General features: G+C 31.7%; 3 protein-coding genes across 4 annotated transcripts; all 3 read right to left on the reverse strand.

Annotated features, from left to right (window-relative positions):
- Nucleotides 1-7582: 7582 nt before the first annotated feature.
- Nucleotides 7583-8978, reverse strand: LOC116019606. Its single transcript, XM_031259878.1, has 6 exons — nt 8835-8978; nt 8472-8756; nt 8149-8376; nt 7908-8059; nt 7771-7858; nt 7583-7648 (listed from the first exon to the last, which is right to left on the reverse strand). Exons 1-6 carry the CDS (start codon nt 8976-8978, stop codon nt 7583-7585), a joined length of 963 nt encoding a protein of 320 aa, XP_031115738.1.
- Nucleotides 8979-10593: 1615 nt separating this feature from the next.
- Nucleotides 10594-13531, reverse strand: LOC116019608. The gene is made up of 2 exons (XM_031259882.1): nt 13528-13531; nt 10594-11339 (listed from the first exon to the last, which is right to left on the reverse strand). Exons 1-2 carry the CDS (start codon nt 13529-13531, stop codon nt 10594-10596), a joined length of 750 nt encoding a protein of 249 aa, XP_031115742.1.
- Nucleotides 13532-18647: 5116 nt separating this feature from the next.
- Nucleotides 18648-20760, reverse strand: LOC116021244 (methylesterase 17-like). 2 transcript variants are annotated; one of them, XM_031261860.1, is made up of 4 exons: nt 20471-20760; nt 19846-19986; nt 19196-19339; nt 18648-19112 (listed from the first exon to the last, which is right to left on the reverse strand). In XM_031261860.1, the coding sequence occupies exons 1-4, from the start codon at nt 20741-20743 to the stop codon at nt 18825-18827; spliced, it is 846 nt and encodes a 281-aa protein (XP_031117720.1). In that variant the 5' UTR covers nt 20744-20760; the 3' UTR covers nt 18648-18824. The 2 variants fall into 2 exon arrangements, with proteins under 2 accessions (XP_031117720.1, XP_031117721.1); XM_031261861.1 differs by lacking the exon at nt 19196-19339.
- Nucleotides 20761-27163: the final 6403 nt, after the last annotated feature.

Raw genomic sequence — 27163 nt, forward strand, 5'->3', positions numbered from 1 at the left:
TTTTTTTTTTTTTTTTTTTTGTTTTTTTTTTTTTTTTTTTTTTTTTTTTTTTTTTTTTTTTTTTTTTTTTTTTTTTTTTTTGAAACATTTTGCTTTACAGCTTTAATGTCTATTTATTGGTTGTTTTTTTCTTTTACTTAATTATTGCTTTACTTTTTCTCCTCTCAAATACTGCTTCCTGAGCTAATTTCGTATGGATAATTATTACTTTATTTACCACCATTCCACGGTGTATTTAGTTTACCAAAAAGAAAAGAATGTAAATACTTAGATTGAGTAATTTGATTGTTGAGAAATAAATTGCTATGTATAATTAATAAAAAAAAAGACGAAAAATGTCTATACATAATTAATGGTGTGTTTCCCCATCCGGATGTTGATTAATAGCTTGTTTGGTTTGCCGTAATTGCATTTCTTTTACAACCTAAGTGAGTGAAGTGGATAGTTGTAAAAGTTATCGGATGGCTTCTGATATTTAAAATGTTACTAGTTTGATTACTTGTCACACAAAATTTTTTTAGTACAGAACTATTGTAGCCATTTCTTCATCTTCAATTCATCCATATTTGCAAAACGAACTTGAACATGACAAATTGATTATAAGGAAAATTATAATTTATGTCTGATGGTGTTAATTCTCTCACGTACTCATGCATCCAAAATATGTAGAGAAGTAGTATGCAAAGTATAAACATGCAAAGTATGTAAAGATTATCTGAACAATCCAAAATTGGCCCTCAATTAGCATTTTTATTAACTGCGTAGAGAGATGGTAGAAAAGAAGAGAGAAATGGCTTCTTGAGTGAATGTCTAGAGTGAGAGAGGGCCAAAAGCCAAAAGTCCCTCTTAGGTAGGATTAAAGTCCTTTATATAGGGCTAATACTTGTATCTAATACGAAATACACGTACAAAATACGTAGGGTGGTATGTTTGGGATATATTCCCTATCAAGTAGCCCCCAGTCTATGCCTTGACGTCGAGCCAATGAGGAAGGGTTCGGGTTGAAGAACTGACCTTATGGTCCATGACTTACGCCGGTTGTCTCGTTAAAAACCTTAGGCTAAGAAAAAACCCAGTGGGAAAAAATCTTAGCTAAGGAAAAATGAGCACAACCTTAAGTGCTAATGAAGAAGAGTTCGTGCTGAAAAAACTGAGCTTATGGTTCGTGACTTAAGCCGGTTGCCTCGTTAAAAACCTTAGACTAAGAAAAAACTCAATGGAAAAAAAATCTTAGCTAAAGAAAAAAGAGCACAACCTTAAGCACAGTCCTCTAGACTATAAGGGTCGTCCGAACTCTACCGATCTAGGGACCGGATTTGTAATACAATTGAAAGGTCGAATTTTACCGATCTAGTGACCAGTTTATTAGCTATGACCGGGAGGTCAAATTAGTCATGTTTTAGAGATTCGATTCTACCAATCAAGGGATTGAACTTACCTGCCGTCTAAGGTTCGAATCTTACCAATTAGGAGATTGGATTTTTAATGAGTTCTAGAGGTCAAGTCTTGCCAATATGAGGATTGGATTTATTTTGTGGTCCACGGACCTCTATTGATCTTACCGATCATAAGTGGGAATGCTTCTCCCAAAGCCCTTTTCCTAGGCTGATCGATCGTAGTTGGTTTGAGCTTGGTCGAACCTCGATCCAGATTACCTGGTTACGAGATCGTTCGAGATCGTTCTTAGCCGATCACGCTCGGTTGGTTTTGATTACCATGTTAATCATTATGACGAGTTTTGAAGACCGAAAATTATATGAACAGGGCGGCCTTTTTTTGCGCTCGATTTATGAACCGAGAGCCTCCAGCCTCAAGTAGAGGGACGCTAGGAGACCCAAAAGTCAAATGAGACCGGAAAGGTCAAATAAGAATTAAGAATGCTCACAAAAAAAAAAAGAATTAAGAATTAATTTAATTTAAATATATTCATTATGTTATTACTAAAATACCCTCCAGTTTGGGCGGGAAAATTTTGACAATCACTTCTATTATTATATATACAAGTATTGTACCCGTGCGTTGCACGGCTATATTTAACTGTACTATGTTGCATAACTAATTTGCTTTGGACTCCATGCATGGCAAACGTATATTAAAAGAAAATTATGATTATCAACATTCAACAATTATTAAAAAGTTCATGGTACATATGATTAAATATTATTAAGTATTACACAACAATTAAAAATTCGCAACCTTCCTGGTACACAACATTAATGATACACAACATTCATACAATGTACTTACTAAACTACTGCAAAAAGAAATTTATACTACATGTTTACAAATTATTGAAAACCTCATGGTACACAACATTCGTAGTATAATTGTTACTCTCTGCATCATCATTTGATATTAAGATTCTAAACCCTTTAGGGTTACTAACCCGTGAAGCAGCAACATATAATTGGCCATGAACAAAAACAGGTTTCTTTAGGAGTAACCCAACATGCTTTAATGTTTGACCCTGGCTTTTGTTAATGGTCATCGCATATGCCAACACTAACGGAAATTGTCTTCTTTGAAATTTGAATGGAAGCCTTGTATTTGTTGGCGTCATTGCCATCCTTGGTATCAAGACAATTTGTCCAGCGTTATGACCAGCGACAATTTTTGCCTCGATAACATGCTATGATAATCTAGTGATAATAAGCCTTGTGCCATTGCAAAGTCCCATTGCGTGATCTATATTTCTCAACAACATGACTGGAGATCCCACTTTAAGAGTTAAAGCATGATTATGAATGCCAGATGCTTTTAATCCATTAAGGAATTCTGGAGTGTGCACATCCGATAGGATGCCATTATTTGAATCCGCCTTACACACCGTGTCGCAACTTAGGTATGTCCGGCTTTCAGCAACATGGAGATCGGTCATATATTCATTTTGCAAACTCTCCAAGTTGATTGCACTAATATAAAGGTTGCACAAAAGTGATTTAAAGTTGATTGCACTAATATAAAGGTTGCACAAAAGTGATTTAAAAATAATTGCACTAATATAAAGGTTGCACAAAAGTGATTTAAAAATAACATCACTAATATAAAGGTTGCACAAAAGTGATTTAAAAATAACATCTCAATTATAATGGTTAATTTTGAACTAAATGATAACTAACCATTAGTCAAGTCTTTTAATAGCAATGTATACGTGCTATTACGTCTTGAACCTACATTTCCAAGCAATGTATACGTGCTATTACGTCTTGAACCTACATTTCCAATTAGACAAAACCCAAAGCAAAAAAATAAATGAGGATCAACAAAATCAAATTAAAAAAGCGAAAATAAAATGAGTCAAATTATGCTACACCTAATATCATGTTAATAACTAATGAGTCAAATTATGCTACACCTAATATCATGTTAATAACTAATTTTGTAAACAGTTTATTTAAAAATGCGAGGTTCTATTATTACCTTTGTTGCAACTGCCCCATTGGGATAGTGGCGTGTTAGAACTAATATTGGACTTTATTAAGTTACCACCTGCAAATTAATGAGTTGTGGGTACAAATTATTATATATAACTACCATACATAAAATTACTAAAAATAAAATATATTTGTCAAGAGTCATTCGAAAAAGGTTGTTCTACTCATGTGAAATACTTACTATTATTCAAAATGGTCAATGTCGTATTTATAGAGTTCTCAAACACGCCAAATACGTAAGGATCCGTGGGTTGCACATGATGTGGTGCTCTTGTTGGCAACACATGATGTTCATTGTCTGTGCTGTTGTTTTCTGCATTGTGAAAGACCATTATGTAAAATAAGCAAGTATATTACAATATTATACTTATTACTTAACAATTATATACTTTGGAAACATTATCTTAAAAAATTACATGAAATATTTTACACACATTGTAGTATAAAATTTTAGCGTATATATGTATAAACTACATATACGGACACACCATTATTAATATATATGTATTTTATATATATATAAAATATATACGGACACACCATTATATCTGTAATATATGTATTATATATATATATATATATATATATATATATATATATAAAATAAAAATCATATATATATATATATATATATATATATATAAAATAAAAATCAAATATAAGATGATGCATCCGTAGTCTTCATTTATAAAAATCAAATATAAGATGATGCATCCGTAGTCTTCATTTTGGATCTCCCAGCTGCACATCTCTCCCTCTCTACTTTCATTTTGGATCTCCCAGCTGCACATCTCTCCCTCTCTACTCCTACCTCCATTTCTCTACTGCTATTACACTCATATCTGTAACTCTACGAACCCATATCTTTAATCCATGCCTATATCGCTCAACCTCGCCGTAAACGACATACCATCCCCGTTAATCGGCGACTTGAGGTACCGATACCATTAGCAAATTGAAGAAAAGGATTTTGGTGCAAGATGAAGAACAATGAACTGGTAAGTTTCTGTTCAGATTGTATTTAGTTTTTAGATCGTAGATCTACGATTTCCGACAACTTATTTTTGAAATGCATGTCTTTTCCGATGAAACTTGCAGGTTTCTTTTTTCGGTTACTTCTAGTGAGAAACAAAACTACGGACGACTGGACTATGTACTCATACACTGACCTTTACAGTGAAAATGAAGTTTCAAGCTAGGGTATTTGGTAATTTTTCTATTCATTTTGTTTTCAGTTCTTCATCTTGCACCAAATCTGGACTGTCAATTTGGTAAAGTTTCAACCTAGGCTATTTGGTAAAGTTTCAGTTTGTCTTATGTAATGACAACTCAATTCTGTTGATTACTCAATTAGAAGGCTACCTATTCACTGTCAATTTGTATTGGGTTGGCCTGCAGTTAATGAATTGCCCTGAGTTATGAAAATTTGCAATTTGTCTAACAAATTTAAGTTGATTTAAGTTTGTTGATACAATTTCAGTAATACATTACTGAAATTTGACTACAATTAGTGTTAATGAACCCCTAAAAACCCTCACTACATAGAGTGGTTTTGTGCTAAATGGTAATAGAAATTTACTATGTTTTAGTATGTTAGAAATTTTCACTCTAAATATCTAACCTACGTACTCAAGTCTGTAATTTGAAATGTAAAAGAATCACAGTGAGTACCTTTCTCATTGGATGGATGTTTCCTTTTAGTGCCTATGACCGCTGATTTGGTGAGCTTCCTCATGCTTGAAATTGGTTATTAGTTTTTCTGTGTCTTATGTACAGTGAATAGGTAGTATTTATACTGTAGTAATCAGCATCAATAATGGAGGGGACTTTTGTTTTTCCAGTATGACATTGGAAGACTAAATGACTTACATGCCATTAATGATTTTAGCTCCATAATGNATTTTGGATCTCCCAGCTGCACATCTCTCCCTCTCTACTCCTACCTCCATTTCTCTACTGCTATTACACTCATATCTGTAACTCTACGAACCCATATCTTTAATCCATGCCTATATCGCTCAACCTCGCCGTAAACGACATACCATCCCCGTTAATCGGCGACTTGAGGTACCGATACCATTAGCAAATTGAAGAAAAGGATTTTGGTGCAAGATGAAGAACAATGAACTGGTAAGTTTCTGTTCAGATTGTATTTAGTTTTTAGATCGTAGATCTACGATTTCCGACAACTTATTTTTGAAATGCATGTCTTTTCCGATGAAACTTGCAGGTTTCTTTTTTCGGTTACTTCTAGTGAGAAACAAAACTACGGACGACTGGACTATGTACTCATACACTGACCTTTACAGTGAAAATGAAGTTTCAAGCTAGGGTATTTGGTAATTTTTCTATTCATTTTGTTTTCAGTTCTTCATCTTGCACCAAATCTGGACTGTCAATTTGGTAAAGTTTCAACCTAGGCTATTTGGTAAAGTTTCAGTTTGTCTTATGTAATGACAACTCAATTCTGTTGATTACTCAATTAGAAGGCTACCTATTCACTGTCAATTTGTATTGGGTTGGCCTGCAGTTAATGAATTGCCCTGAGTTATGAAAATTTGCAATTTGTCTAACAAATTTAAGTTGATTTAAGTTTGTTGATACAATTTCAGTAATACATTACTGAAATTTGACTACAATTAGTGTTAATGAACCCCTAAAAACCCTCACTACATAGAGTGGTTTTGTGCTAAATGGTAATAGAAATTTACTATGTTTTAGTATGTTAGAAATTTTCACTCTAAATATCTAACCTACGTACTCAAGTCTGTAATTTGAAATGTAAAAGAATCACAGTGAGTACCTTTCTCATTGGATGGATGTTTCCTTTTAGTGCCTATGACCGCTGATTTGGTGAGCTTCCTCATGCTTGAAATTGGTTATTAGTTTTTCTGTGTCTTATGTACAGTGAATAGGTAGTATTTATACTGTAGTAATCAGCATCAATAATGGAGGGGACTTTTGTTTTTCCAGTATGACATTGGAAGACTAAATGACTTACATGCCATTAATGATTTTAGCTCCATAATGNTGGAAGACTAAATGACTTACATGCCATTAATGATTTTAGCTCCATAATGATGATTAACTTTATATGTAACAAAATAATTACACTGATGCATATTTTATTGATAATTTTTAACTGAATTGTTAGCCTAATGTTTAATTAAATCTAATAATTGGCAGCTAAACAGTACAGTTTTAATACATATTCACTTAATAGCTTTTTTAATATTTATCCACAGGATTCAAGGTTGTGCATTGGCCTTCATAATTGATGATTACAGAATAGTGGTATTCATATACTAAGGATGAATCAAGCAAACAACACACATGCTCTCAGTGCTGTGAAATAGATAAGTCACCTATTCATTTTGTAATTAGTTATTAATTAAAATAATGATCCAATTTGACTTATGTTAGATTAATAGAAGAAATGTACTGGTTTTCTTGATTTACAATTTGGTATCTTAGAAATCTACCATCTACTCAAATTTTCATTAAAAAAATAATACAAATTACTTGTCATAATTTAAAAGTTTGGATACTACCATCTCTTCAAAATTGTCAATAAAACGAAAGTAAAGTTTGTAAATTACCAACTCAAACTGTGTAGAGCATTGTCTTTCTGTTCATTTATATTAATTTATAAATGAATTGTTCTAGCACTGGAATTTCTAATTGCTACTGTCAATATATCAGTTTATATGCAAAGGATGAATCAAGAACATAACTGACACACTATTAGTGGAGCCGAGAGGTAAGTCACTTGTACCTATTCTTTTTTTTTTTTGAAAACACTTGTACTTATTCTTAATTAGTTATTAATACAGTGTGAGATTAGTGTTTTTTTTGCTGCATTAGTTGAGTAATTTGTTCATTCAAAATTTGCTTGAATGTATGGCAATTTGTTGACATAGTATTTCAACTGAGCAAATACTGAACTGATCTACATACTAAATACTGAACTAAGCAAATACAACTAAACAAATTTTCAAAATATAATTTATTGAATACAAATTGAATGTATGTTACTAAGCAAATACAACTAAACCAATTTTCTAAATACAGTTTTGCTAGTTTATTGAATACAACTAAAACAATTTTCATAACTGCAGTACATACTAACTGTAGACAGTTTTGCTAGGTTATAGCAGTGCTCCAACTTTGCTCAAAGTTTCTGCTTTACATCTCCTGCCCTTAGACCTTGAATCCTGCAACAATAATCCAAAATTCAAAGAGTGGTTTAGTTAGGAATGCCACTTTTATTTTGATCCACAACGGTTTGACCTGCAATACTTTTTTTTAATACCAAAATAATAAGCAGTCACAATACATAACCAATAGCGAAATTCGGGGTACAGTTTAAAACAGAAAGCAACACCAGAAACAAAACATAACTGTCATACACAATAGTAACCCAACTGTCCATAAAAAACACTCATAGAAAACACTCAATCTATCTTCTCTAACTTGACATGGCATTGCTTCACTTTCTTTCCACCCTTGGTTGAGGAGAATGAATCAAGCAAACAACGCTTGACTGGTCCATCAGTAGTACAATTTGTACTACTCGTTGGAGCCAACAGAGCAACAGGACTCTCCCCCTCATCACTCTCAAACCCCTGACCATTGAAAACATATATTAACCAAAGTTAGCATTTGAGGAAGACTTACTTTTTAACTGCATTTAGTTAAAAAAGAAACCCACTACCTCCAAAAATTTATCATCCCCCTCGCTTATAGGGCCTTCAGAGTTAAAGTCATTTTCTTCTAAAGCTAGAAGATCAGGGCAGAGTTGTTGCAGCACTAACTGGTCAGTGTTAATTTTCACTACAGGAAATGGGATATTACGACGAACAAAGTGTTCCTTCTTTGCTGAAATCTTGAAAAGCATTGTCCTCCCTATGAGTTCATATATCTCCTTTATGTGTCCAAGGTTCTGAAAAAATGAAGCTACAGATTAGTTATAAGGTTTGACAATAAAATAAATCTGAACTTAAAAAAGGCCCTATAACAAATTTAGAAAAAACTTACATTCAAATTCCTTTCATATAGGTCTTCTGCTACAATACCTAGCAAATCCATGCATTCCCTATCCCATAGCAAAAAGGATGCAGTACCCTTCATGTCAACCACACGCACTCTAAGTTTATACTTTCTAACACTACCATCAGGGATTTGATTACATTTGAAACACTTATTGACACCCTCAGAAAGTTTGAGTGCTTTATTGCAGTCCTTATGAGGACATGAAATATAAAACCAATCACTTGGTTTTTCCACACCATTTACCCTTGCAGCTATCCAAAAGTCACCAAACTAGATAAAAAAAAAAAGAATACAGATATTAAATTAATGAATAAGAATTCGCAAATGTAATCCAAAATCATTAATTACATCTTCAGTGTCATAGAGATCATTAATAGTAATGAGTTCCAGCGATTGAGTGCTTGAATCATCATGAGTGTTTGTGAAACTCATGCTAGACATGGAAGCTATACTCCTCATGGGTGTAAGCTGTGACAGCTCTGTCATCCCCATGATACAAAACCGTTGAGCAGCAGAACGCAAAAGATAACAGCACTGGAGAATTTATTTGTATCTGTATGTAGTCTATAGCTTAATATGGCATGTAATATATATCTGAGATGTAGATGTCTAGAAGCTTCAGAGTTCTAAATGTACTGTATTTATGGTTGCCTTGGTACTCTAACCGTATTTATGGTTGCCTTGGTACTCTAACCGTTAATAACGGCTAGAGTATATATATCCAAGAAGGCATTATGGAGATCGTATACATATGCCTGTATATAATGCTGAGCGTGAAGGACCTCTATAATTGTTCATGGATTATCGAATCGTTAGCGACGATTCGGTTTACTATTATATTTCCCGGTAATGGTTTCCGGCTAATTTGAAAATAAATTTCGGTAATTGGATCACATTAAACCACTAAATTTAAACCTAACGTAAAGACGCGCTGGTTATTATCCTACAAAGGCGGTCTGGCAAACGGCGCCGTTTAGACTTGGGCGGGAAATTGTGAAAAATTTAGGCCATTACGATGCCGTTTTTAGTGCTGCATTTATTGCTGCTCTTGTTGCTATTTGTTGCTATTTTATATATAGAGATATAGAGATATATAATATAATATATATATATATATATATAGATATAGATACTCAAACTGTTATCTACATAAACCTAAGAGATCATCATTAATTCATTATTATCTACAAACGTTCACAAAAAAGCATACAAGTGGCAGTGCAATGATAGAGAACCACTAAACTGTAAGAACAAATAAAATGATTAATGATAGTTGATAGCTCATCTTCAAACTTAAAATCTTAGTACTTCCATGCACTAAAACCCTATTGAAACTAATTAAAGCAACTAATCACCCACTAAGATTATCCAGCGTTTTCCAGAATAACACAAATTTCCATCGGAGTAAAATTATAGAATTCAAAATAAACTCACACTATGAACAACCACAAAATCCAACCAAAAATTCAAAATTTCTCCGCTGCATGCCAGCATATGTAAAAGCATTTTCCAAACATTATCATTAAATCAAATGATTAATTCTCATAAACTTTGATACATTATTGCCATCCCATTCATACATACAGTTATGAATTATTATTGAATATATAGTTTTTTGTTTCAATTTTTCTATTTCTACTGGAGCAGCTTTAGGGATAAATTATCCTAAGTGACAATCTAACTGTAGTATTGAGTGTCTTAAAATATTCAAAGCAGGATTTTAAGTCTTAAGGATTGGTCTTGGTCTTTCTAAGAGCGGCTGTTGGCTCAAGACTGCAGCTTTCAATTCGTCCAGGAGTGGAAGATCCAAAGCGACCAAAATTCCACCCATAAGTGCCAATGTTCAACTAAGATAACCGTGTTTTCCTTCAGGAGTGGAAGAGCCGGATTGACGAAAATTCCACCCAAAAATGCCATATGTTCAACTAAGATAACCGTGTTGCTCGGACTCAACTCATCAACAATGGAGGCATGCAGGAATCATCGGAGGTTCGACTTTGATAGCCTCATTATCCATGACCAAGTTTTCTGCGGATGACTGATAGAAGTTTATAGCAGATCTGTTTATTTATACAATGAGAATAACCCCCCTTAACAAATTAGACTTCTAGCGCTGAACGGATAAAATCTGTAGCAGGTTAGTATGGCATATTAGGACTCTTAATTCTCTGTCTAGCCTTATCAGATCCTGTCTAGTGTGTTGTGCTAGGCTCTTTTGGACTCCATTTATTCTGGCGATTAACCGTTTCTTTCTGTGAAAAACATTTCCAAACACCTCTTTATTCCATGACAACAGCGATTCTGCCATTACTTGCTTGTTATCTTCCAAATTTTTCTCAGTCTTCCAAGTTTGTTGAACGCATTTCATGAAATCCCGGTGGGTTGTCCACATAAAATTAAATCTGAATTTCCTTTCCCTTTCCATATTCGCAGCAGGGTTATTTGTTATCAGCAAGGGGGCATGGTCTGAATTAATAATTGGGAGATGTTGTATCCTAGTATTTGGAAATCTCAGCTTCCAATCTTCGTTGCCAAATGCCCGGTCTAGTCTTGCCGCTTTAAACCGAGATGTATTCACTCCCCGCATCCAAGTGAACTTCGATCCCTCGTATCCTGGGTCCATTAGACCTTCCCTGAATATCCTAGGTCCACTAGACGCATAAAAGCAGTGCGGGTTGCTCACTTCCTCCCTACTTGTTACCGAGTTGAAATCCCCACATATAAGCCAGCATGGTTGTACTGCAAAATTATCAGCAGATAAATCTGAAAACAATCTCCTTCTAAGGGACAGATTAGGACTTCCATATACCACTGTGAGTTCCCAAGGTGGCAAGGTATCTTCAATTCTTTTACCTGCAAATTAACATATTACCCCTATTCTTAACGAGGCCTTCTAAAGGATCCAAATTCCCCGGAGAACCCCACGGCTTCTACTCGAACCTATTCATCAAAACCAAGCCTATTACAGATTAGATTGATAGCCTAATCATAATTATATACTGCTAATTTAACCGAAATTTCAATCTCATTTTATTTGGCATTTTTATCTAAAATTTCAGCAAAATTAGACTGCATCAATGGATTATTCCCAACCTCATTACCTCTATTTGAATACAAATTTACCTTCCAAAAATGCAAAAATTCGTGACTTAGAAGCAAATTAAAATGCAAATGAAAAATCAAATAGCAAAGTAATTCAGAGGCCTAAATCAAGACCTTCAATTTCCAACTTAGTGCCGTACACCCCAAATCCAGTAAATCAAATCAGACCAAAAGTAAACTGTAGAGAATGAAAAAAAAACAAATAGCAAAGTAATTCAGAGGCCTAAATCAGACCCTGAGGGTACGTTTACTAACTAGAAATTTTCTCCAGTTTTCTGAAAATTTAGAAAACTGGAAAACAGAAAACAGAAAACACGTTTACTAACATAGTTTTCCATTTTGAAAACAGGAAATAATTTTCCAGTTTTCTAGAAAACTGAAACACTATTAAAAGCTGTTTTCTAAATGAAAAACAGAATCAGCTTCCATCTATTAGATTATATGTCACTATAATCACATTCTCACCATTATCTACTTACATATTTATTCATTACTATGATTACATTCATTATCATCTTCTTTTACTTATCATCGTGTTCTATCTTTTCCACTTGCATTACTTATTTAAACATAACTTATTTGTTTATGCTTAAAATTATACATCATTCACATTATTAAAATTAAAAATTGAAATCTATACCACGTTTTATATTTTGATTGAACTCAATTGATTATTGGTTCGAATATTTTTAATTATGTTATATCAGATACAAGTTTGATCCAGATATCGGATATTGAAATTTCACATATATAATATTAGAATTCAAAATAAAAATTATATATTATATACATGTCATTCAAATAAATATATCCAAACATATTTTAAATATTAGTTCAAAAATATTAATATTATCTAAACTAATTTGTATGTGAACTTAATAGGTTATTAGTTCGGATATATTTTTATTTATGTTATATACATATATAAATTTGGTTCGGATATCAAATGTAAAATTTTTACATATTAGACTTGAAATTAAAAATTATATTTATTCTATTTAAACCAAATATATTTTAAAATATTTTAAATATAAGTTCTAAAAATCACTCGAAATTAAACTTATTGTTAATTTTATAACGTTAATCTAAAAAAAATAAATTTGAAAAAATAAGTGTTAGTAAACAAGTTTTCTAAACAGAAAACAGAAAATGAAAAACAGATAATGAAAACTGAAAAATTGAAAAATAGGCAACAGAAAACAGTTTTCTGTTAGTAAACAGACCCTCAATTTCCAACTTACTGCGTACACCCCAAATCCAGTAAATCAAATCAGACCAAAAGTAAACTGTAGAGAAGGAAGGCGCAACCCTACTTGGAACGTAGAGAATGGCAAATTATGTTATTGACATGTGTTCACCTTGTAAGATGGATTCAGATCCAAAACACTTTTCTAGAATATTTTGTAAATATAGAGTTCAAAAATTGTGTTATACTATTGAATATAGACTTCTGTAATTGTAAATATAAAGTTTTTTAATTGTGAATATAGAATTATGAAATTATGAATATAAAGTTATAAAATTGTAAATATAGAGTTATGAAATTGTGAATATAAAGTTCTGTAATTGTAGATTTTGAGTTCCGTAATTGTGGATATAAAGTTCTGTAATTGTGAATATAGAGTTCAAAATTTGTGAATCTATTAGGACCGATTGCAGACATAATCTAGCAAGCGGTTTCTGTTGTTCACTAATTTTTTCTATTTCTAACTGTACTGTAGTTTGATTGAGTGATTAGAAATATTCAAAGCAGGTTTTAAGTCTTGATCAACTCGTCCTTATAAATAAACTTTAGAACCTACAACCTTTTCATTAAGACTTGCTTTCAACTCTTATATGTAAACTTAATAATAACTCATTTTAAGTACAATCTTTTTATTAAAACGTGTTTTCAATTGTTTCATGAGCGGAAGGGTGAAATTGACCTCCAAAATTTCACCCATATGTCCGCCAGCGGAGTAGTAGGCGATACCGACAATAATGGAACTATTCAACGCCCAAAGAAAATAATGAAGAACAAATCATTGAGGATGTGCAGCAAGATTTTGAAAACAATTATATTCAACACTAAAATTAATTCAACTCTTTTGATTTAGGTTTTTGTTTGGTAGGGATAATGTTTAAACATGATTTTATGTATATAGAATATTTTTTTAAGAGTTTATTTTAGAATAATAGATATTTTAATACATTTTATTTAAAAATAACAATTTTATGGGCTGATTTTTTTTAAAAATAATTTGTATGTACAAAACTTTGATATTATATATTTCTAAAATTTACCCCACTAGTGGTTGGTCAACCCTGCTTTTTGTTCTAACGACTCAAACTTTGAGGTCATTCTCTATATTGAAAACAAACTTATTTAAATTGTAATAGGTAAACAAACCTATTTAAATTTTACAAATATGTCATTTTTTAGTCTTTACATTTATCAGCTTATTAAAAAATTAATTTTACCAAACACTTTTAAGCATAATCAGCTAGCTTAACAGTTCTTCACTTTTCAGCTTCTAGTTTATAGATTTTCCGCTTTCAACTAGTTTTTTAGCTAGGTTTGCCACATATCTCTATCTAGGGACCGTGAATTTTATTGGAAGATCTTAACGACATTGCTTTGGCGGATGAACAGTGGGGGAGCGAGGTGGTTAACCAATATGCTACGCAAAGATTCGTTAATGATCTTAATGATTTTAGCCTCCTTGACTTGGGGGCTTTAGGCCCGAGGTTCACATAGAACAAACACGTTGGTGGGCATGTAATTCAAGGGTGAAAGCTTGATAGAGTCCTGTGGATAGGGGTGTGCAATTTACCAAAATATTTCTATTAACCGATCAAATTTCGGTTAATGGTTAAAGGAATCTTGAAACTTCGGTTAACGGTTAATACGGTTCGAAAGGTCGGTTAACCAGATTAATCAAACGGTTAACAGAATATATATATATATACACACACACTAAATACTAATTGGATTGAATATATGAAGTTATGGATGATTTGTATTTTATTTTAATTGAATTTATTATTTTATGTGGTATTTTTCGAATTTTATATTTTACGTTTAAAAAGTTTGGTTAATCGGTTAACCGACCGATTAATCGAAAAAAATTTCGATTCGGTTAATTCGGAAACACAAATTTTGGTTCGGTTAACGGTTAAAGATTTTAAAATTTTGGTTAATTCAGTTCGGTTAACCGAATGCACACCCCTACGTGTGGAATAATGTTCAGGCCCAATTTATATTTTCGGAAGCTAAGTTAGTGGTGCTCCCAAATTTCACTCTGATCATCATCTAGTTCTTTTTATAGAAGAAGTTGGCAGTTCGCCTAATCGAGTCAATCGCCCATTTAGGTTTGAGCGAGGCAGGTTGACTTTCGAGGGATGATTATGGGACCATCTGGAGCGAAGCTATGAGGCGAGAAGGAGATAGCCTCCCCAACATGTTAGCATTTATCATTGATAAAAGCAAGAAATGGAACGTAGAAAGCTTTGGCACGCCTTCAGACCTTGGAGAAACGGCCTTGTGAGATCTTAATAGTGTCTTAGACCCTTTGGTTTCAAAAGTCCAGGATGAACTGGATCAAGGAGGGAGACAAAAATACCCACTTCTATCATAACTCGGCTATGATTAGGTACTATGTACCTTTTTTTTTTTTTGAAGAAAAACTGAGATATATAAATTAATAATAGTCAAGCTCAAGAAGATGAACAATACAAGGAAAAGGAACTGAAAAGCAGTCCACACAGTAAGACTTAAACATGGCTTCCCGAGCTAACTCGTGGGCAACCTTGTTCGCGGACCGTTTAGCAAAGTGAAAGCTAAGATTAGAAAAATCTCTAGCTATTTCCCTAATGTCATTGATAATTAAATCAAAAGAAGAGCATAAAGAAGGATTGTTGATAGCATTAACAACTGAAAGACAGTCAGATTCAATCTGAACACTGTCAAAATTAAGACACTTGATCCACTATGTACCTTGTCGTTTCAAAAGTTCAACAAATAATGTACATTGAATATCAATATTAAGTACACCTAACGTTATTACTAGCTAGTTGCTCTAAACGTTATCATTAAGTGCATCAATATGAAAGACGTTATCATTAGGTGCACCAATTCTAAAAAGGAAAATTACTTACACTATTAAGTAAAAAAGGGTTGCAGTTTTAAGTGATTTTACTTGCACACTTGCACTAATTTACTTGTACTTTTAACACATGTTACTTGCACCAAAGTTTAAGTTATTTACAAAAATGTCACTGATTCGTTAAATCTGGACATGTAGACGGTTGCAATTGATTCTAAGTTCATTCTTGAGCATCCATTCTCACTTAAGCATGTTTCTAGGTATGTATGTATGTATGTATTATATATTTTCATGGTATAGATTCTGTTTTTCTTCTTTTTTTTTTTTCCTAAAAAAATATGCATAAGACATAATGCAATGGTAAAGTCCCCCAAACAGAAATTCTTTTGGACACAATGCAGTTCTTCGTTTTCATTTTCCTCACAGCATTGACTGTCTAAATATCCATTTAGCTAGCCTACCTTACTTAAAATTGATTTTAAGTTTTTGTATTGAGTGGAGAAATAGGATTCATTTTGTAGACACCAACTAGCTAGATTGAAATGAAGGCTTATTTGAATTGAGCATGTGGCAATAATAGCTGACATATCGAATTTTCTTAGTTGAAGAAATTGCACATGAAGGAGGGTAAATAATAAATATTACATTTAAGCCTTGTTTGGTAAATAACTGTTAGCTGATTGGATTAGAAAGAAGATTAGTTGATAACATTAGCTGATTGTAGAAAGATGTTTGGTAAATTAGCGCTATTAGTTGATAGCTGTTTGGTTTAATTTCTTTTATCAAAACACTAATTGAAAATGCTACTTTGAGTAGCCTTTTGAATTTTAGTATTTTAATGTTACAAAAAGCTTATTAACCAAACACTTAAATTAATTTTTGAGCAAATATCATTTTTAGTCCCTCAACTATAATATATGTATCAATTTTGGTCCTTGACTATTAAAAATTTCAAATTAGGTGCATGACTATTCAATTTGTATCACATTTGGTCCTTGACTATTAACATTTTCAAATTAGGTGCATGACTATTCATTTTGTATCACATTTGGTCCTGTCGTTAAATTTTCCGGCGAAGTCACCGGTAACCGACTAATTTATTTAATTTTTATTTTAAAAATTATTTTAATACTCCGTAACTTTTAAATAAAAAAAACTTAAAAATAAAAAATAATAATAAAAAAAATAAAAAAACGCCGGTCACCCCCGATGACTTCGCCGAAAATTTGGCTGGAAAATTTAACGGCATGACCAAATGTGATAGAAAATGAATAGTCATGCACCTAATTTGAAAGTGTTAATAGTCAAGGACCAAAAGTGATACAAATTGAATAGTCATGGACCTAATTTGAAATTTTTAATAGTTAAGGACCAAAATTGATACATGTATTATAGTTGAGGGACTAAAACTGATATTTTCTCTTAATTTTTTTAACCCAGTCAAACAATTAATAATGGTCAAATAAGCCAAAATTAATTGATAGACTAATTATTTACGAGGAGGGCCTTAATTAATTAGCTTCATGGACGTTGGACTTTTTGCTTTGATAATTTGTTTTACTTCCTTTGACCTGCAGCTTTTGCATTTACAGGCTGTTCAATGACAATAAATTGTTCGTTTCACCTCTTCCGATCCACTGTGACATGGTAGCTAAAAAGATTGAAGATCACACACAGAACCGACTCACGTGCGGGTGCACTCAAGTGCTACTATACAAAAAGCATGAATGTTGCACGCCTGGACAACTTAATTGGTCAGAAAGGTGAAATTTATAAAAAAGATTAGAGAATCTCACTAGGTGTAAGAGCAACCTCTCTTAAGTGACATACTCACATTCAGATAACTACATACGAGATTCGGGTACAAAATACACAATTTACATACTGAATGCTCACAACATTTAGTATGTAATTGTGAACATTCAGTATGTAAATTTTGTATTTTTTGATGCAGGTGGACCTGGCTCCCGAGTCCACATAATTATTTGTCCTAAAATAGTTAAGACATTTTTAATACCCCTAAAATAGCTAGTCTAAGCCTTTACAAAACCCAAACACAATCCGCATATAAACTCAGCTGCCACCCATTTCATCAATAAAACCATAGCCCAAAAATAAGCAAGGCCCACTGCCTACTAGCCCTTATAATACAGATCCAACGCAGCCCAGAATTAAAACCAACCTCTGGTCCAAGCCTTTCAAATAGGCAATTTATATCATGGACTAAGATCCACAAAATTTTACAACACATGACACATAAATTTATAATATAAGATGCAATTAATAATTTGTTTTAGGTACATAATTTATATTTTTAAGGTACAAAATTTTATAACACGAGATAAAAAACTTACAACATAAACCCCATATACATACATTATGGTCCATACTACATTGTTAACCCTGGTCCATGGTAATAAGAATTGCATTTTTGAAGCAATGCAATAGTAAACAGCCAAATATGTACTTTGACCCAAATCTGTGACCTGCAGGCCATATTCCCCAATCCACTGAACGATGTGTTACAAATGTCTATTTGAAATAAAAGAAAATAAAATAAGTTTCGGAGATCATGCTTTGTTTGAATTTCGATCAAAAGTATTGATAAAAATGAAATTATGACCTTCAAGTAAGAGAGTCATGTTTCATCCACTGAACTATCAATTTCAAAACTTGTTAGGTGTTTTTTCTATCACACATGAGTTATCCTTGTCTCAATTTTTGTACTACCTAGTATCCTGTCTTTTTGAGTGACTAAGCGAGTTACTATTCGAAAATGTGCAATTAGTAAATCACACCATGTGATCCTAGTCGGAAAATTAAAGATCACAAGGAGATAGATAAACTAGCTTAGCTTGTCCATAAGCATAACCAACGATCGACTCAAATAATCAAGAAAAATCAATAAGTTGCTCGAGCTTGTAACATTGTGATTATCAAATTAAACGTTTGCCTAATTTAATTAGGGTTGCCCTTTCTAATACGCTGTCTTTGTATAAAAAATTTCAACCGCGGGCGGCAGGGGGTACACAACGCAGATTAATCTTTGAAAACATTGAAACTTTGTTACTACAATCAATTCTAATTTACTCAAATGCTAACATAATTTGAGTTCTGCTCAAACAACACACTCAAATGTATGCATTATATCCTAGTATTTCAGCGTGCCTAGAGAGGTAGCAGCTTTGAGAAGCAGGCCGGAGAGCATGAACGGAGCTGAGAAAAATGGACTGTGGTCACATTCCAAAGTGTACACCGCCGCCGGCGGCCACCTCTTGATCATCGCATCTTGCTGCGCCGGCTTAACTACATTATCATGCGTGGCTCTAATATATACCCGAGGCACTCTTTCCACATCATCCTCCCCCTCTTGAAAACGAGCATTTAGCAATGCCTTGATTGGCCCGGGTCGGAGTAGCATTGTAGCCAAAGTTGAATCCTGTTTTAATCAATCAAACTTAAGTTGAACTATGTTTCGAAGTAAGAACGAGTAATAAGTGCAATTGTGAGAGATTGACTTGCCTCAAATGGACTTATTTGATAGATGATCTTTCGCTGAAATTCTTTCTTGACAAGTAGACTGGTTGGAGTTTCATTCAACCCTAGTCCAAACACGGCATCATACACCTCAAATGCCTCACCAAAATCAGACAAGTCTGGAACTCCCTGTTACGTTGCACCACTCTCCTCTTAAACTTACCTTATCATAAAAAAAAAAAAAAAAAAAAAAAAAAGAAGTACTCGACACGTACTATTACAACTTATTACCATATTCCTTTTTTTTTTTTTGAAAACCATATTACCATATTCCTTATTAATTACATTACATTACTTTTTCTACAGACTCTTTATTATATCTCCTTATATTATGGAATTAACTCATTCCTCATTAATTACTACATTACATTACTTTTTAATTTTCAATGGACTCTTTTAATTATATCTTCTTATATTATGTAATCAGCTCGTAATCCACAAGTAATAAGGGATATAAAAAATTTGTTATTACATATATATATATTTGTTAATATGTAACGTAAGCATGTTTTATGGAAGTTGTTGTTGGAGGCACCAAATAATTAATCATGCATGATAATGACCATGATATTTGCAGAAAAATATAATTAAAAGAAGACTAAAACAAGAACAACAACAATAATAATAATACTTACATCTTTGATGTCTTGTTCGGAGTTGAACCCAGTTTTCAACATTGTAGCTGATACATAAACTGCTAAGCTTATTTTCTGCGGAAACTTGTGACATGCATCTGTTACACTCAATCCTCCTGCACTATGTCCTACTAGTATTACCTATAATAATTAACACCCAACAATTAATTACCTCCAAATTAATTAGTTAATTAAACAAATGTTATCTTAAATTTGATTAACAAAAAAATTGGGCACAGGCCAGAATATATCCAACCTCTCAACTAATGGTTCGTTAGGTTGTCGTGATTTACTTTTTCATAATTCTGTTGGATTAGAGTGCCTCCTGGACTCTTGGGACAAGAATTTTGCCTTTTGTAGACAAGAAAAAAAAACATTAACTTCTCATGAAACATGACCTTCTGTGCTTCCAAATCCTTAAACAACCCTAATAAGAGTGTTGTTGGTAACACTTATTAGCTAGGGTTTTAGAGAACAACAATAAAATCATGTTTCATGAGTCATCTATGATCGGGATTAAAAGAAATTTTACAAATTCTTAATTATTTTAAATTTTTAAGAAAACGCCCATCTTTTAGTCAAAACAAACAAAAAATTGTATGAGAAATTTGAAGATCAGACTGGCCTGTTGATTGTGAGGTAAAGAAGCCAAGAAATCAATGAGGGGCTTGTTGTAGTCGTCGAAAGAGAGGACGGAGTTAGCGTCGGCGGGATCGACGCCGGAGGCTTTGAGGTCAAGGCAGGTGACTTTGCAGCCGCCGGAGTTCTCCAAAAGACACCGGAGTTTGTACCAGCACCACGCGCCACCACCAATTCCATGTACTAAAACAAAGTGGGTTTCATCTTTTCCGATCATCTTCTCTTCCAATATCTGCTTTTCCTCAACCTCCTCTCCCATTTCTCTCCCTCTCTCTTTCTCTATCTCTTCCAAAATTCAACCACCTTTCCAATATGCATGATTGTCATATATATATATATATATATATATATATATATATATATATATATATATATATATATATATATATATGTTGTCTAGTACTGTGAACATATGTTGTTGTTTTATTTGTTATTCTATTTTTAAATTTTTATATTTGAAGGAATTTTTAAATTACATTAATTAATTGTGGTATATATGATATTTAAAATTTTGTATTTGATTATGAAGGTTAATTGGTTCTTGTAGACGATTTTGAAGGCAAATATTAATTTATGTGATCATATTTTATAATGTAAAAATTATTACTTTATTTAAAATCAAAATTATAATTATAAAGTTGTAATTGTTAGAAAAGTTAATAAAATAAAATAAATGATGTGTAGGAAGTTGAACCCCAAAAAAAAGAGAAAAAAAGGGAGGAAAATTGGAGAGAAAATTAAAAGAAAAGATTATGGTCCTATTTGGTAAATAATTAGGTCAATTTTGACTTATTTGATCACTATTAGTTGTTTGACTTGGTTAAAAAATTAATATAAATTTTGGTTAATAAATTTTTTGTAACTGTACTCCAAAATATTAAAATGGAAAAGGCTACTCAAAGCAATATTTTTAATTAACTTTTTGAGAGAAAAAAAATTATATCAAACAACTATATATCAACTAACAGCTAATTTACCAAACACCGTTATACAATCAGCTAATATTATCAACTAATCATATCTTCTAACCCAATCAGCTAACCGCTATCCGCTAACATCTATTTACCGAATAAGGCGTATAAGATGATATAGAGGAATTAAACAAATAATTTGAGGAAAAAACTGGAGAAGGGTTGAGAATGCATGCCTTTATTGAATTAGAAGTTATGAACGGGTCAGAAAAATAGAAAATTGGTGATACGTGCATTCCCAAGAATTAGGCCATGTTTTCTTGAAATCCGAAACAAATAATCCATTATAAAAGTTGAGGTTGTCGGCCTTTGACATTGATTTGTTTATATTTTATTTAAGGTTGATTGCAGGCCTCCACCATGGAACTGTTACCTAGTCTACCACTCTATCATCATCTTCCGAGATTGTGCGGGCCAAATGATAATACAATCATTATATAATCAACTGTGGTTTATTTTAGCCTGCATGAACAATTTAGTGGGTCACATGAATTAAATTTGAGAAAAAAAATTATGAATCGAGTCTCACTAACAACAGTGTGAGAGTAACATTTTAAAGTGAGGAGCTCTTTATACGCAGTAAGCGAGAGGGCTCTTAGGGCATATGTTCTGTTGAGTTGGGGCGTGAGACTCTTGAGGTTGGGGATTCAACGTCATGAGAAGAAAACATAGTTTATTTTACAAAATAAACTACTGGCATAAAGATCATTATTAATATACTGGAGTTTTATTTTTAAAATGTTGAATGTTAATTTTTTTTAAAAAAAATATTTTTTTTATATACTAAAAGTTTATTATTTAATATATTATATAAATAATTTTTTTTATAAAATAAAAATAATCATTTAGTATATTAAAACTTTTCATGATAATAAGTAAATGCAAAAGGCATTTGAGATCAGACTTGTATAGTTGTATGTAGTGTGTGTCCCTTTGGAATATGAGCCTGCAATCCAATCATTGTATATCATTTAGGAATACTTTGGCCGTCTTATTTCACATTGTCTTATTTAACTTATCAAATTGTTTGTAATGTATTAATTTAAGAGAAAATAATGATGTTTTTTTTTGAAGATAGAAAACAATGATGTTAATTTATTAATTATACTTATATTGTAGAATTAGTCATGAATGATTATTTTATACAAATTTTTATTTTTAATTATATATAAATTGATAGTTTTAATCTATAACTTATAGTTTTTGTTAACATTGACAATTTATTTTGAATTTTTAAATTATTAAAATATATTAGTTGTTCTGGTGTCGGTTAAAACAATTGTAACTCATACTATTATATATATATATTGATCTATTGCCCATCATAATTTAGATTGATCTATTGAGAAATATATGAGCCAATTTTCTTGGAATTTTCTATATTGATCTATGTTCTATAATTTATAATTCCAATACTAAATACAAGAATTGTTTATAATTCCAGGAATTTCCACACAAAGTTGTTGTGCATCACTTTCAAATTAAAATATATCTTTATTTTCTTGGAATTTTCTATATTTAGAGATTGACACAATTATTAATATGTTATACTTAAATTACTACTATTTATTCTTGAGCAAATAGTTAGGTATATGAAAAAAAAAAATATGATGACATTTTCATAATTATTATAAACTTTGATCATGTACCGAACAAGCTTGAGAGTACGTACATCCATGAATTGAATAACTAACTGTACACTCAAAATCAAAAAAGAGTTCACTCAAGTTAATTGCATTGATTTGTTATAGTGCAACAAACTTGTGTGCTTTCTTTTTATATCCTAAGTGCGCCATTAGTTACCGCGGATGAACCGTTAAGTTATTTCAATGCACTCCTAAAGTTCATAATAATTATGAAAATGTAACAAAAAAATTTCCATTAATTTCAACTATTGTCTCTTTGATCAATTTAGATATACAATTGAGATTATTCCACATTTTTTTAATATAAAAAGACATGTTATCACTGTGTGTGTTGTATTGTGTGAATAGTTAGTTTCCAAATTTTGGTTGAGTGGTCAAGCCACATTGTGTTGTCTACGTGAGTGCGCCACAGTGTTTAGTTGAGCATTTGGGATGCTTATTTGTTTATCCATCATCCTATTCACATCCCATGAACTCAGGTCCACCGTGCAAAGTAATTTCGTGTTTAAAATATACAATTTCTATACTGAATTTTCACAGTTTGAACTGTCAACATTTAGTATGTAAATTATGTATGTAAATTGTGAACATTCAATATGTAAATTATATATTTTGAATTCGGATTCACCTTGGGTCCACAGAATAATTTGCCGTTGAAAATTGGAATAAAGTTGTAATAGCGGATTCTTATTATATATGCGATCAATTTTCACCAATAACGATTCTACATATGATATTTTAATTTTCTTGTTTAGGAATAATTTGATCACATTTATTTTGAAATTAACGTAAATAACTATTTACATCAATTGCGTTCAAAAAAAAAAAAACTATTTACATCAATTTAAATTATATTCCATATATTCACCATATCCAACAAGAACAAAAGTATTTTGAGTGATTAAATCTATACAAAGATTGACCACATAAGAAAGTGGGTGGAGTTATACGTCGGTACAATACTCAATAATCATCATATTCTCATCTAGGTGATAACCAAACAATATTATTAAAGCTATTGCGCCATGTTGTGTATTGGGGCTTCCATTATCATGCATGTGCTATTTGACTTGCTAGTACAACGTTATTCTTCTGTTGATAATAATGTGGCACTTAGTATTAAAAAAAATGAAAAATATGTTGTAAGAGTATTTCCTAATTATACACCAAGCAACTGTTTCTAATTTATACTATTTAATTTTTGCAAACCTAATTAGAGCCAATAAAGGTAAACCCCTAACGTGAAATAAAAAATGTTGGTGTAATTGTTTGTTGAAATGAATGGTTCATATTATTTTGATTTTATGAAAAATTATGTCACAGGTCATAGTTATGCATTCTCGAAATATTTACTTTTATGAAAATTTTGATAATCTTGCATTAATATACGTTAGGATACAAAATGATATACTTTGATAAATTTTGAAACACTAATTTAAAAATATCCATTGGACATTGGACTATTCGTGCAATGCACGTGTAGTAACTAGTGGAGTATATAAAATTCAATTTGTAGCGTGAAATTCGAAAGTTATTCGCTTATTGGTTGTACAAAAATCAATCCTTAAACCATGGACCAGGGTTCACAATGCACTGTGAACCTTAGTGCATGTGTATGTGTTTTATATTGTGAGTTTTTGTATCTTATGTTATGAAATTTTGCATCAAGAGTATGAATTTTGTATTTGAAATAAATTAATAATTGTGCCTTATGTTGTGGATTTTTGTGTCTTATGTCTTATAAACACAAATTATGTACCTAAATCATATTTGAAAAACAAGTAAATACATAACATGTGTATGTATCTTGTCTTGTGATTTTTTGTGTCATGTATTATGAAATTTTTGTACTTTACGAGTATGAATTTTGCCTCTCATCGTTTAGATCCAAAGTTCATAATATGATGTGGACCAGTGATATAAATTGCCACAAAAATCGAATGGGAATAGTAGTGACCATCATCATCATATTGTAGGGTCTATACGAAGATTGTTGCAGAGAGATTGGATTTGTATTGTGAAAAGTGAAAACATATTCACAAGACAAATAATGTAGAGATTGGATGGGCTCAAAGTTTGAAGTCCAACATTTGAGATATTTAATATTTTGAGCTTCCCCTGGAAGGAATTCAACCACTGCTTTGTGAAAGTATTGTGAGGGTGACTTTTTCACGATTAATGTGACATTTTTTTTTTTTTGGCTTTCTTTCACTTTCTAAAAAATATAAAAAGTACCGACTTACTTATGGTTATAGGAAATTTAACGTATGAGGTAAATGTAATTTTGAATCCACTTTTATGATAAATATCTCACCGAATCACCGATTGACCTTAAATAAAATAAGATCATTTCCTCACAAGTAATTTAACTGTGGGGTTTTTAGTAAATAACTTATAGATGTTAGCTAATTGGATTAGTGGATTTGACTAGTTGATAGTATTAGTTGATTGTAGAAAGATGTTTGGTAAATTAGTTGTTAACTGATAGTTAATTACATATCAAATGACTCTCTCAAAAGTTTATTAAAAAAATTGCTTTGAGCAACTTTTTGAATTTTAATATTTTAGAGCAATAAAATGTTATAAAAAAACTAATTAATCAACATACTTATATTAGCTGTTTAACCAAGTCAAACAACTAATAATGGTCAAATAAATAAGTTAAAATTGTGATTTTAATTGCAAATCCTTATTGTGTTGAATCTCCCACCATTGATAAAGATGCTTTTATATCATTAAGCACGACTATTTGAGCGTAAGTAAATGCAAAAATTTATTTGTAATTATTACACTTTCTTCGTTGTGCAACTGAATGACCAATCATGAGTAATAGTTATTAAATTTTTTAAATTAAGCAAAAAATATATATGTGAAAATATATTAATAGTGCTTCTTTCTAAAAAAAGATTAATAGTACTTACATATATCTCGAACCACAAATAAAATTTTGTTTTGAGTCTTTTTTGTACATTTCTAGGACTATCTATTCCTCATAAGTATTTCTTTACGCCTGCTTTACATTATTATAAATAAATAAAATATTAGTAGCTAGCAAATTCTACAATACACACACACCCACACGATAATAAGTAAATTACATAGAATGGCTAATTTGAAAATCAAGAAAACTTACTTTGACAAACTCTTTAACTTCTTCACAAAATTCTAGTACGATAATAAAGTGTAATTAGATTTTGATGATGTAAAGTGTAAAAAGTAAGGGGTTGTTTACTAAAATGGAAAATTGAGAATTTTCAAGAAAAATAGAAAATTGGAGAAGTGGAAGAATGGAAAATGAAAAAATTGTTTACTAAAATAATCTCTCAAATGGGCTATCTCTTCTCCATTTTCTATCTTCTAGTATAAATTTGGAGAATCCCATTTTAGACTCTTTTTTTTTTTTTTTTTTTTTTTGGGAAAAGGGGAGGGTAATACCCGATACAATCATTGGCTTTTCCTAATGAAAGCCCTCCCATTTTAGACTTCTTTGAAATGGAAGAATGGAGAAAATGTGGGTGAACAATGCTTCTAGTGTGGGAGGTTGATTGTTCAAACCCTACTAGGCGCGCGCTATTATTATTATTATTAGGTAAACATGTGTGTGAGACGGTCTCACGAGTCTCAATCCATGAGACGGGTTGGATCTTTGATTAATGAATTACCATTTTCCCTTTTAATTACTATTATTTACTTATTATTATTTTTTGAAAACTTATTATTATTTTTTGAAAACTTACGTAGTAGTATTATTATTATTATTATTATTATTATTAGGTAAACATGTGTGTGAGACGATCTCACGAGCGAGTCTCAATCCATGGTTGGACCTTTGATTAATGAATCGAATATTTGACCTTATTAATCAAAGATTCGATCCGTCTAACAAATTGAGACCCGTGAGATGGTCTCACACAAGTTTTTGTCTTATTATTAATTATTTTATTATTATTATTTCATACCTTTATCGTTTTTTCCTTTAATTACTATTATTACTTATTATTATTATTGTTATTATTTATTATGTACTCAAACTATGTACTAAAACGATTGAAATAGTTGTAA

This window comes from Ipomoea triloba, chromosome 5, assembly GCF_003576645.1.
Source record: "Ipomoea triloba cultivar NCNSP0323 chromosome 5, ASM357664v1".
Lineage (NCBI taxonomy): Eukaryota > Viridiplantae > Streptophyta > Magnoliopsida > Solanales > Convolvulaceae > Ipomoea > Ipomoea triloba.